The 13,241-nt window shown below is 34.8% G+C and overlaps 1 protein-coding gene across 35 annotated transcripts in view; it reads right to left on the bottom strand.

Annotated features, from left to right (window-relative positions):
• Window positions 1-13,241, bottom strand: part of ATOSA (atos homolog A) — an 87,833-nt gene that overhangs the window by 13,145 nt on the left and 61,447 nt on the right. For 13 of the 35 annotated variants that reach the window (XR_010839807.1, XR_010839808.1, XR_010839805.1 and 10 more), the window contains 7 exons: window positions 12,013-12,197; window positions 10,835-11,037; window positions 10,429-10,554; window positions 7,817-9,662; window positions 5,579-5,698; window positions 2,307-2,386; window positions 1,485-1,593 (listed from right to left, as the gene is read on the bottom strand). Coding sequence is in view for 28 of the 35 variants with exons in the window: in XM_059056198.2 (XP_058912181.1) it covers window positions 1,485-1,593; window positions 2,307-2,386; window positions 5,579-5,698; window positions 7,817-9,662; window positions 10,429-10,554; window positions 10,835-11,037; window positions 12,013-12,197 (2,669 nt within the window). In the remaining 7 variants the exon portion in view is untranslated. The remainder of the gene's footprint in view (window positions 1-1,484; window positions 1,594-2,306; window positions 2,387-5,578; window positions 5,699-7,816; window positions 9,663-10,428; window positions 10,555-10,834; window positions 11,038-12,012; window positions 12,198-13,241) is intronic. The other 22 variants (XR_010839809.1, XM_067029839.1, XM_067029841.1 and 19 more) reach the window with 5 other exon arrangements.

Genomic DNA, 13,241 nt, shown 5'->3' with positions numbered 1-13,241 from the left:
ATATATATGTATATTTTTAGCCCCAACTCGCAGCATGCAGGGTCTTAGTTCCCCAACCAGGGATCCAACCCATGCCCCCTACAGTGGAAGCATGGAGTCCTAACCACTGGGCTGCCAGGGAATTCCCTAAAATCACTGTTGTTGGGAATGTAAATTGGTACAACCGCTATGGAGAACAGTATGGAGGTTCCTTAAAAAACAAAAAATAGAAGTATCATATGCCCCAGCAATCCTACTCCTAGGCATATACCCAGAGAAAACCATAATTCAAAAAGATAAGTGCACCCCAATGTTCATTGCAGCACTATTTACAATAGCCAGGACATGGAAGCAACCTAAATGTCCATTGACAGGGGAATGGATAAAAAATATGTGGTACATATATACAATGGAATATTACTCAGCCATAAAAAAATGAAATAATGCCATTTGCAGTGACATGGATGGACCTAGAGATTGTCACACTGAGTGAAGTAAGTCAGACAGAGAAAGATAAATATCATGTGATATCGCTTATATGTGGATTCTAAAAAAAGGGTACAAATGAACTTACTACAAAACAGAAGTAGAGTTACAGATGTAGAAAACAAATTTATGGTAACTGGGGGGTAAAAGGGGGGCGGGATAAATTGAGAGATTGGGATTGACATATACACACTACTATATATAAAACAGATAACTAATAAGGACCTACTGTGTAACAGAGGGAATTCTACTCAATATTCTGTAATGGCCTATATGGGAAAAGAATCTAAAAGAGTGGATATATGTATATGTATAACTGATTCACTTTGCTGTACACCTGAAACTAACATGACATTGTAAATCAACTATACTCCAATAAAAATTTTTTTAAACGTCATTTAAGACTGTTTTCTAATTGAAGACAACTAAACCCTTGATATACTTGATCCCAAGTAGAAGAGTCATTAAATAAAGCAGCACATGTATCAGAGACCTTTAACCATTTGATTTTTTAAAAATAATCTTATTTTACAATAAATGTAGATTTACAGAGAAGTTGCAAATATAGTACAGAGAACTATTTGATTTTGAAAATCAGCCTCCTTGATCGTGAATCAGCTGGTATCAGCCCACCATCATCCTTCCTGGGTCCCAGAGCCAGTTTTACCAGGTAAGAAGGTGTGGTCAAGTCTATTTTCCAGCTCGAGTAATGGATACCTCCATCCAACCTGATTTCACCTAAGTCCTGCATCTCCTCCACCAGCTACCCAATTCTAAGATGTCACTGCCAACAATTCTCCCAACTTTACTTCTCACGAAAAGGAAAGGAAAAAGGGAAATCAAAAAAGGAAAAATGGATAAGGAAAAAAGAAAAAGGGAAAGGAAAGGAAAGGAGGTGATTTCAAGGCTTTAGAAAAATATAATCCATTTATTTCCTTTTCAAGAACAAATGACACAAATGACACCATGGACCTAGGTTAGGAAACTTCAACTCTTAAAATAGTTTCAAAAAACATTACCTCAAAATTTCCTAAGAGACTAAGACTTGTTATAGGTGGAGCACTAGAACTCAGAAATGGTTTTTCATGAATATCTGGATCATCTTCAATGTTTAAACATGGTCGAGGACTATTTAAAAAAAGAACAAATCAGCAAATGGACATATTAACAACAGTATTTTCTAATTCACTTTTGTACAAATTAAATTAGGAGGATCTGATCAATTTTACTTAAACTACCATAATAAAAATTAATGTAACCAAATTTTAAGATATGAAATATCTCATTTTAAATTCATGATCAGATTTTATAATCTGTTATAATATTTGATAAAGAATATAAATAACATCCTAGGTTTCAAGGTGGAATTTATAACATATCACATAGCAGCATCTACTGGAAATATATAATATTTTAATGCAGTCTTCTATATCAATCTTCATTTTAAGTTAAAAATTAGAATACGAAGGCAAACTTATGTGACTAAGGAATATAATGAGAATATTATTTGTCAACATGGAACAAATTGCCAAGGCTTTTTTGCAAAGGAGTATAAGACAAAGGAGGAGGTGAATGACCAGAAACAGACAAACCCACTTAAATGTTAAAACCAATGTAAGTGTTTATCATAATGACCACTGTATAGTTAGTTACTCATCATCTTAATTTCTCCCTCACTCATCCTTAATAACTGTATGTGTGAAATCATCTTGAAAATGATAAACTGAAAAATGGGATTCCTGTTAAAATTTTGATTTTCAGAGTCAACATTATTTACTGTGAATGGCTAGAATTTTTTGCAAGATTATTTCATATACACTAATGAATTTTAAGATAAATACCTTCTAGATGATAAGCTTTTCAGATGCAGTAATGAAGAATCCAGATTAAAGCAACCTGATTGTGCCTTTCTTTGAGGAACCTAAGGTTAAAATAATCACTTGTTAGGTTTCAAAAGAATTTCAGAAGACTATAATTTTTTTCTTGAACTGACAGAACAATTTTCAAATGAAAGCTAAGCATATCTTAAAAAATAATAAAACTTCTCTCCTAACAGCTTATTAAAATCATGCTCTTTATTACATATTGTCCCTATGTCCTCATTTTATTAACTAGTTTGGAAAAAAGATGATTAATAAAATCACTTTTACTAGGTTTTGATTTTTTTCTTTTTTTGGCCAATCGCACTTCAGGATCTTAGTTCCCCAACCGGGGATTGAACCCTGGCCACAGCAGTGAAAAGCACCGAGTCTAAACCACTGGACCGCCAGGGAATTCCCTAGGTTTTGATTTTTTAAGAACCAGAACCAGTTTTTTCTAAAACCAAATCTTACATGTAATCCCAATATATAATAAGACTTTTACTTTTTTACTTTATATACTTCTGTATTGAGGGGGTAGGAATAAATGATTAATAGCTTTACAATAAAAGGGGGAAAAAAGAATTAAATGGCGATGGGAGTCTAGGGTCCTGCCAACTCTACTGTTCTTTTATTCATCCCTACCCGACTGCACATTTCCAAGAACCCTGGTTGGGGCTTCACAGTATTGAAAAATATTACTGTGGATTTTTAACCACTATTGTATACCAAATTACATTCAAGACCAACCACCAACTAGCTAAAAATAATCTAAAAATGAAAGACCCAAGTGTAAATTAAAGGTAAAATCACATACAACATACAAGTTAGACGGATTTGTCTCTAGAATTAATGTTAAATATATATAAAGTATCTGAGTGACTGGTCTAATTTGTGACTAAGAAACAGATGATACTGAAAGTCTGAACAACCTCAATATTTTTGAGAGTTGTACAAGTGCACCATTCTATATTTTGGAGTTAGAACTTAATGTGGAATCTTCAATCCAAATTCTCATGTCTTCAATTCAGGAAAGTTTTCTAATTTCATTTCTTCTAATACTGCATTTTCCTCATTCCATCTAGTCTTCCTTCTGGAATTTCTACTGGGCTTATACTGAACATCTCATTTTATCCTCCAGGGCTCTTTCATATTTTATCATCTCTCTTCCCTTCTGCACTTTATTCTAGGTGCTTTCTTAATATGTGTCTACCCGTTGACTAAATCTCTATTCAGCTGATTGATTCCAGTCCACCATTTAATCCATGTGTATGTGTATGCGCACATGTGTGTACACTTCAATTATATTTTTCATAATTTTAATTTCTATTTTTCCAATCCCACATGTTCTCTTATCTCAGTTCCCTGTCTTTAACTTCATTTATCTCTTGGAACATACATTCATTCATTCATTCATTCATTCATGTTAACATCTTTATTGGAGTATAATTGCTTTACAGTGGTGTGTTAGTTTTTGCTGTATAACCAAGTGAATCAGCTATACATAAACATATATACCCATATCTCCTCCCTCTTGAGTCTCCCTCCCACCCTCCCTATCCCACCCCTCTAGGTGGACACAAAGCACCAAGATGATCTCCCTGTCTTGGAACATTTTAAAAAGAATTATTTCTGATTCTCTTTCAAGTTGCTCTGATAACAGGATTCCTAAATATGAATTTTCCCACTTCTTCTTGCTGATGCTTTTAAGGTGCTTTGTAATTTTAGTTCCCCTGAGATCATCCTCAGTAAGAGTTATCTTCCATGAAAATAAATCTTTGGTGCCATGGGTAATAGATGTGGGACAGTTTCATGTTTTCTCATAGGCAGCACAAATTCAGAACACCCTAACCATGGGTGACTTAGGCTTAGGTCCAAATTCTTTTGGGGGCTTCTTTTCCCATCTACTCTATCCCTCCTATTGCACCCCTTAAGTAAATAGGTGATTTCTTTTCTCTTCTCCCATTTCTAGAATGGCAGTACTCACCTGTTTCTGGCTTTATGGAGTTTGGTTTTAGGTCCCAGCTATGACCAGTGTAGACCTGACTCCTGATCCAGCAGGAGCATTAAACCCTAGCACTATATTAGATTTAGATAACCTAGAAGGTCATAATTTGCCCCAAGTTAGTTTTGGAGATTTATCTTTCTTGCTCTTATACTATATTACGTGTTTAAGAGTTGTGTTATATTTTGGCCAGGACTTTTGTTTGGGAAGGAGGAAGGATCTTCTTGTATTAACTCAGTCCACCATATTGAACAGAAGTCTGTAGTGCTTTTTACACCAGCATTATGCTGTAAGTTTTCTCCTCACCACTTGGGCATTTTGAAAGCACCTTATACGTAGGTCAAACATTTGTGGTTATTTTAAATTGTTTAGAATTCAACTTCCCTAAAATAAACACCTAAGGTCCAAGTTACAAATTTAAAACTAAATCTCTTATTCAAGAATTAATTTTTGAAAATATGCCAGATATTGCATGCTTTGAGTTTACTTAAAAAAACTCACATAAAAACAAAAATTATGGCAATAGCAAAATAAACATGTTTTTAGTTCACTAGGATATTGACTACTCACCTCTGGTTTAACTGAAATGGCAGCGTTAGCGACTAACTATCAAATGCTTACCAGGAATGATACTAATCATCCTCCCAACACTAAGGTAGACATTATCACCCCCTTTTTTCAGATGAGGAAACGGAGGCTCAGAGTGACAATATTTCTCACCTAATGTCACACAGCTAGGGTGAAGTCAGCGTGACGCCAAAGTGAGGTTCTTAACCATCACACTCAGATCTATAAATTTATTAGTAAATGTAGAGTGGGGAAACTTATATGTCTCAAAATAAGATGATTAACTGTACAGGTCGCAAGTCAAAGACAGCCACGAATTTGATTCCCAGATGATTCAGCTGGTGGTGTACAACCAGCCTCAGTACTATGATACAAATCTATTTAGAGAAAATCCACTCGACACTAAGTATTTTCTTTAAATTAGTGAGAATTAATATGCTGGACAAAAGAATTTCAGAGAAATTTTATAATCTTAATAAAATAAATTCATTTTTATTCATTTTTTCTGCCTTTTTCCATATTAACATTTAGCTATAAAATGTATCAAAAAATAAAATGTTTTCCCACTAGAAATTTATTCTGAAGTTATTTAAATTTTTTCCATTAAAATTTGGAAAAAGTGATTTGCAAACATTTTACATGTTTTGCAATTCTAAACATAAAATAAGAGAAAAACACTTACAGGACTGGAAAGAAGAGGCAATCCAGTTCGAGGATGAAAGGCTCTGGTTGAGGTTCCATCCAAGGAATGAAAATTATGTTTCTGCCAGACACTTGAGTGTTTAAGGGGTATAGTTCTCTGCTAGGAAAAGATTTAGATTTTAATGGCAATATTTAAAATTTTTTTGTTTTTAGATTTATTCTTAACATGTACTGAGGTATTACATCCTTGGTGGTAAAGCTAACAACCTATATAACTATCTATACACACATATATATATACACTTTAATCAAAAAACAATGTTTAAGAGTTTTTTCTAAGATGCTGTATAAACTCAAATATTCTAAAAAAAAGTATGCCCAAACACAATTGCCTTATCAACATATTTATAAAAACTCAGCCTGGGCTTCCCTGGTGGTGCAGTGGTTAAGAATCCACCTGCCAATGCAGAGGACAGGGGTTCAATCCCTGGCCCAGGAAGATCCCACATGCTGCCGAGCAACTAAGCTCGTGCACCACAACTACTGAGCCTGCGCTCTAGAGCCCGTGTGCCTAGAGCCCGTGCTCTGCAACAAGAGAAGCCACCACAATAAAAAACCCTCGCACTGCAACGGAGAGTAGCCCCCGCTCACCACAGCTAGGGAAAGCTTGCGCACAGCAATGAAGACCCAATACAGTCAAAAATAAAAACAAATAAATAAATAAGTTTATTAAAAAAAACCTCAGTCTATCATCTAGTAAGCTAATATTCAATTCTTTTAATCTGTGAAAAAAAAACCCTCACAGTTAGAAAAAATTAGTAAAATATTCTAAAATATAAAACTATGTCAGTACCAAGAACCATTCTCAGAAAATATAATTTGGTACAGCATGATACAAAAATTTAAATGTGAATTTTAAAATATACTTAACACAGTCACAGTATCATGTTTTTGAAGTAATATAAGAAATAGACTAATTCTTAAGAATTTAAAATGGCAAGTTTATACCCAGAAATTAAAAATGCATAAAAACACATGAATAAAAATCAGAGAATAACTGGGGTCCTGGCTCTACCATTTAGTAGCTTTATGACCTTGGGCAAGTTATTTAACCTCTCTGGGCCTAGAGTCCTCATTTGTAAACTAGAGTTAGTAATAGCACCTAACCTCATAGCGTAGTGAAAGGATTCAGTAAGCCAGCATGTATAAAACATTCAGAAGAGTGCCTGGGCACCCAGTAAATGCTATATAATTATATTTTAAATGAGTGTATGAAAAAACAAATCTTAGTGGCTTGAAAAATACCATGGTCAAAGTAAGTCTCCCTATTAGGTACCAGAAAGGATCATGAAAAGCTAGCATTCTTAAGGCCAGGGTAGGTTTTTATGAAAATTATAGTTTTAGGAAATTGGAAACTGTCATTTGATTAAACCCATGTGTCAGAAAGAGATCATCTGTTGAAAAATATTAATTGGAAACATGGCATACTTTTAAGACTCTAATGTCCGGCAAAACTAATTTGTATGATAAAGAAGATGAATCAAGGTCATTCAGATTTGGATCAAGGCAGTTAAGCAGTTTTCCGTATAACTGAGATATAAATTTGTGATACTTCTTGGAGAAATAAAGGAAATTTAAGCCTAATAATAATTTTCTAAAGTTAAAAAGTGATTTGGTGGACAAATAAAATGGAACTAACTTAAATATCTTTGATTTAGGTAGTGCATTAAAAGCTTACAAAATGTTTAAAGATCTATAATTTGATTATCACCACAACTATAAGCAAAAGAGATTCATCATTCTTATTTTAAAATCGAGGAGACTGCGGGTTTTACAAGTTACGTGATTTATTCAGCTTCACTCAAGGACCAAATCGTCAGGACTGATACTTGGGTATTCTGACCAACAGCCCAGTGATTTCACTATAGATATTCCTAAACTCCTTAGCTGAGCAGTGGCATAACACAATGGGCACACTGCCTGTACTAGGCCAGAGCTGCTATCAAATAATACCTTAAGCTAATGATACAAGTTTCATTTCTGACTCTTATTTACTCTCCAGCAACTGTTCACAGTATTAAAATAAACAAAAAAAGGCAACAGGAAGAATTTACCTAGCATTTGCTCTGAAGTGGGTGGGTTATTTACAAGGATGTTTATTATATCAGTGAGTTCTATAGATAATGGGCATCCTGGGCCTAACTAGATCTCCTGTAAACAAAGTTCAAACCATAACAAATGTTTGAGGATTATATTTGAAATGTTAGATATTACCTACCAATACCTCTTTATTTTTCAGTCGTTCACAGGTAAACAAACAGTCTTTTATATTCTTCCTCTGAGAACAGTTTTGAGATTTTTCATCAACTCGATCTTCTTTCTTATCCTGTTCATTTTTTAATTGGTTTGGCTTTTTGCATTTGAAACCTTCACTATCTTTATTGAGATAATTTTCTATACTACTAAGTTGAGTATTTTGTTCGCATGACTTAGGCTTTTTTGAGTCTTTATCTGAGCACTCATTTGCATGTTTGTTCAAATATCCAGACATTTCCAACAGAGTAACATTTGTTTTTGAGTCATTTTTTTTTGAATGATCAAACTGGTGATTGTTAAAAGATTCTGGATTATAATTTTCATTTATTATTATTTTGTCCTTATACTTATTTATGCAAATCTGTTTGTCAATACTGTTATATTTTGAATACTGTTTATTGATTTCATTGTCAATTTCTTGTTCCTTAAATTGACACTCAGAAAGTGTGTTTTCCAATCTGATTGTGAAATCTAAGTTATCTTCTTTGCAGTGAGACATATTTGAAGGATTCATTAAACCAGTGGTTTTGTTCTGTGTCTCTTGAAATGTACTTTGGATTTCACTAGGATTGTTCTGATGCAGATTTCTTCTTGTTTGAGGTTTCAAAGGCTTGACATTACTATCGCATTTAAAAGAACTAAAATATTTATTAGGTGTTAAGTTTTTCCCTTCACTGATGTTATCTAACAAGGAAAATTTTGTATCAGAAATGGAAACAGAGGTGTCATCCTTGTTTTTCTTCAACAAATTTCTGTCTTCATAGGAACTCCTAAACACTTTAGAAGGAACCAAACTGGAGTCCCGCATGTTGAATGATTGCCGGGGCATGTGAGGTGCTGTTGGATCAATGTGCTCCAAGTGCTGAGCAATCCTTGCAATGACATCTTGCCGCTCCTGGAGTAAAGAGCTTATCAAAGGATTAATCTCACCAACAGACTGATGAGAATGAAGACCATTGGAAATGCAAGTGTCACTTCGAGGAGTTTCTGGTTTTACTCGAATTTTCCCTTCATTGGTGTCTTCTGAGGAGGTGAGCTCTGGATTACCAAAAGAAATGGAGAATGTTTCTTTACATTTTCTCACATTTTCATTTTCTTGTGAAACCCGGAAAAGCTTTGAATTAAGTGAACTAGATTCTTGTGTATTAAGTGGATGTCCAGAAACATGTGTAGTGCTTGGATCACAATGAATCAAATGCTGAGCTATTCTTGCAATAACTTCTTGTCGTTCCTGAATTAGAGAGCCTATTAAAGGATTAGTCTCACCAACTGACTGCCAGGAACTCTGACGGCTAGATTCACTAGAATCAATCACTGAAAATGATTTTAAAGTTCTCACTGATGTTTCATGTGACTTTTTATCTCCTATACCACTGAAGCCCAGAATATTGCCTTGAGATGTTCCATAGTCAGATTTACCACTAGTGCCCGGATATAGTTTCACATTTTTGACAGCTGCAGTATATTCTGGAGTTGTGCCATTTTTTGCATGTAATATTATGCTTTCGGGTGCCATGGTCCAAGTTTGTTTGCTACACAGACGCTGTGAACTGTTCGTACTACATTGCTCTGCTTCAGTAGAATTTCGGTGCTGATGGGTTTTAAGTTCATGGTCTTGAACTCTTTTCTCATAAAGGCCAATATTAGTGTGAATACTACAGGTCAAAACTGGATAATTAGATTGTCTGGGCAAGGACTGAACACTGACTTTCAAGGCCACATTGTGAGACACATTGGGAACAGGAAACACATGTTCAATTGGAGTCTGTGAAAAATTCCACTGTAGGTCTACATCAGCAGCACTGATTCTAGAATCACACAGAAAAAAATGGAATCAATGGATTATAAAACATATCATTATTATATGTTAGTTAAAAATTTTAAAGTCATATACTTACCTTTGTTTGCATTAATTACTATTGAGATTTTATTTTAACCTACTTTACCATGCATGTCATTCTAACAAAACCAACATAAATAGATTATACCTGGAATAGAGACCATCTTCTTTTTAAGAACACTATTCTATTAAAGCTCAAAAATACTATAATTTAATATTAGTTGTCAAAACAGAAAAAAAGGACTTTCCATTTACTACTAAATAAATGGATTCAGCTAATTCTATTGTGCATAGTGATTAAGAGATACCTCTATCTCACGGCCACCTGCCTAAAGAGACAGTTAAGGCAGTTGTTCAGCAGCCTGTGTGTTTATAGTTTTCAGGTTCTAAAAATTAAGTCTACCATTATGGAAATTCAGCAACCCAGAAGTTTTTCCACTTTATTTATAATGGTGGTACGTTCTCATTGTTAGTTCTGTAAAGTACGCTAAAAAGTTCTCTAAAAACTATTCTACACCAGATTTAACCCAAAAAGCAAAATTTATATTGAGTCATATCTAAATTTCTCTAACTTGTTTTGAAAAACAAGTAAATTTTTTAATTTTTAATTTCAGTAAATTTTGTCCACTTATATTTAGAAATGAAGGCAATAAACTGCTTACAAGGTAAAATATCATTCAGTAGCTAACCACTGTAGCTGAATACACATTGTCCTTTTTCTGCCCTAGACATACCTGTAAAGAATATTTCGTGGAATAGCACCATGAGAAACACTCAGCCAAGCACTTAACTGAGAAAAAAACACAAATGAGCGGACAGCCAATAGGAGAGTCTTCTCTTCAATAAATCGATCAACACTCCTAAGGGAAGTAAAAAAGCATCATCTAAATGTCAGCAAGTACAAAATGACTAAATTTTAGAAAGATAAAAGCTGAAATAAACATATCACTCAGGATATGTGCTTTCAAGAGTATAGGAGTGCATTTACCAGTGTCACTTGAAGTCACATAAGTACTAAATATGTAAACTTTACTACATAAAGAGAGGGACTCAAAGATATGATATATTATTAAAATAATTTATGGAAAGTAATGGAAAACCTGATTTACAAAGGACAACTTCAAACTCAGTTCAACTTACTGTCGAGGAACTGGCTCCAATATCCATCTTTCTAATAATAACGCATCTTGCTTAATTGCAGGATCATTTAGATCAATCCCTTCTGTGGTGGGCCCATCGTCACTGTAGCAGCAATCTGGTAGTAGCATCACTTCCACCATGATTGGAAGGTTATTCTTCCACAATAACGCGACCTCAGACCTAGTTCGTCGGGCTTGGCGACACTTGGAGAAGATGGAGATAAGCAAAATGGCTCAAGAGCCCACCCAATTTTATATTTAAATTTGAAAAGTATAATTGTAAAGCAGACATCTGTATGAAAATGAGTTGCCTATTGCAGGGCTCAGCTCAGGCTTGTCTGCCTGTTTAGGTTTCCTCATTAAACAATGCATCAGCACTAGGAGCTCTGGAGTGTTGGGATTAGTAGCAAACAACAATTATGATGCAAATTTTCTTGGGGGAGGATATCTTTGCTCTATTTTGTGGAAAAAGAACTGCCATGCCCAATGTCTGACAGGGCTCAAGATGGCCCAGCCTCACCTCATTTGTTAATTACATCATCATTAATTACAGAGGAAAGATTCATTCTAAGAGCAAAATATTAAAAACTCATTTTCATTAAACACTCAAAGTAGACAAGATCTTTAGAAGTTTAAAATTTTGGACTACAGTTAAGAGACTAACTGGGAGAAAAATCCTTACAGCAAATTATATGCTACATACCAAAATAAATATTTTTAACAGTATTATACAAAAACATTAATGATAGCAAAAAGTATCCTCCCATTAAAAAGGGGAGGGATATAAGAGGGAAAGTGATTAATGTGGGGAAAATAATTATGAACATCAATCTATTAAACAAACAAGAACACAAAGTTGATGAACTGGGCCTAAGACTAAAACTAAAGAAAAGCTAATTTATAGTAACAAAGATAATCTTAAATCTGGTGTGTGTGGAGGCAGGTATGAAACTGGCTGCCCACCTGCCTGCTTATGGAAAAGCTACCTACTGTGGCCTTTTAGAGCCTTGTTTACGAGCCAAAATTACTAGCTGCGGTTCAGGATTAGTATTTTTTCTTTATGTTGTGACCAATTTTATACTCAAATGTGAACATTATAATTGTGATTTAACAAAGTCAATGACAGAATTTAAACAGGTTTATATAAAAGATAAAAAGCATTCAAAACACAATTCTCACCTGGGCCAGCTTATCACTACATTCATGTTTGCTAGTTACTGGGTAACAGGACTGTGCTGGAGGGCAATGGAAACTTTCCGTCCGACCTTTAACAGAACATTCAGGTGTTCGTCCTTCTGTTATTAACAAGGCCAAAGAGACCAAGAACTCCTCTGCATCATATTCAAAATATTCATCCAGACTATCTGGTATCAAAAAAAGAACGAAAGAAAGATGGGTCCTTGCTTTAAGGTATTCTTGACAAAAACTCATTATTTTTTTTAACATCTGTATTGGAGTATAATTGCTTTTACAAGAACTCATTTTTTTATGTCTAAAATAACTAAAGCCATAGCCCAAATTCAAGTATATTCACTAACAAAGAGTGAAAAGAGAATAAAAGTGAGGCAATTAAAATACAATATACTCTTGGTACTTCCCTGGTGGCACAGTGGTTAAGAATCCGCCTGCCAGTGCAGGGGACATGGGTTCGAGCCTTGGTGCAGGAAGATGCCACATGCCACGGAGCAACGATGCCCGTGTGCCACAACTACTGAGCCTGCGCTCTAGAGCCCGTGAGTCACAACTACTGAGCCCATGAGCCACAACTACTGAAGCCCACGCTCCTAGAGCCCATGCTCTGCAACGAGAAGCCACTGCAATGAGAAGCCCATGCACCGCAATGAAGAGTAGCCCCCCCTCACTGCAACTAGAGAAAGCCGGTATGCAGAAACGAAGACCCAACGCAGCCAAAATAAGTAAACAAACTTATTTTAAAAAACAAACAATAAACTCTTAATTCACAAGGTACAGAAGTCAGATGATGATGGATAATTCAAAATTTCATTTAAGACAAAGCTGGTTAAAATTATGGTATAAAATTGTTTTTAGGTAATCTTCAATTAAAATGTTTAAGATTTAGGGATACATTCATAATCTTTTAGATAATGATTTTTTTGGACATCAAATACAATAGTTTTCACACACAAAACTTCGCCAACAGCCAAAAGGTAAAAATGTCTTATTAGGTCATATAAATATTTTCAGCTAAGATGTTTTATTACTGTTATTAAATATTAGAAAAAGAGGCAGATACAAATGTATGTTTCTCCCTTCTCTCCCTCTCCCTTCCTTAACTAGTTCCTTGTTCTTACAGCCCTAATTCTGTGATGTGGACACTCACAGCCACAGGGTCCTTCTCTTTCCTTGCTATGCAGTGGTAGTAGTTTCAGAGGAAGAAATTTTATAAT

The sequence above is a fragment of the Kogia breviceps genome, chromosome 3 (genome assembly GCF_026419965.1).
Source record: "Kogia breviceps isolate mKogBre1 chromosome 3, mKogBre1 haplotype 1, whole genome shotgun sequence".
In the NCBI taxonomy this organism is placed as follows: Eukaryota; Metazoa; Chordata; class Mammalia; order Artiodactyla; family Physeteridae; genus Kogia; species Kogia breviceps.
The sequence above is the reverse complement of the archived record's forward strand: the minus strand, read 5'-3'. Positions and strand labels throughout refer to the sequence as shown.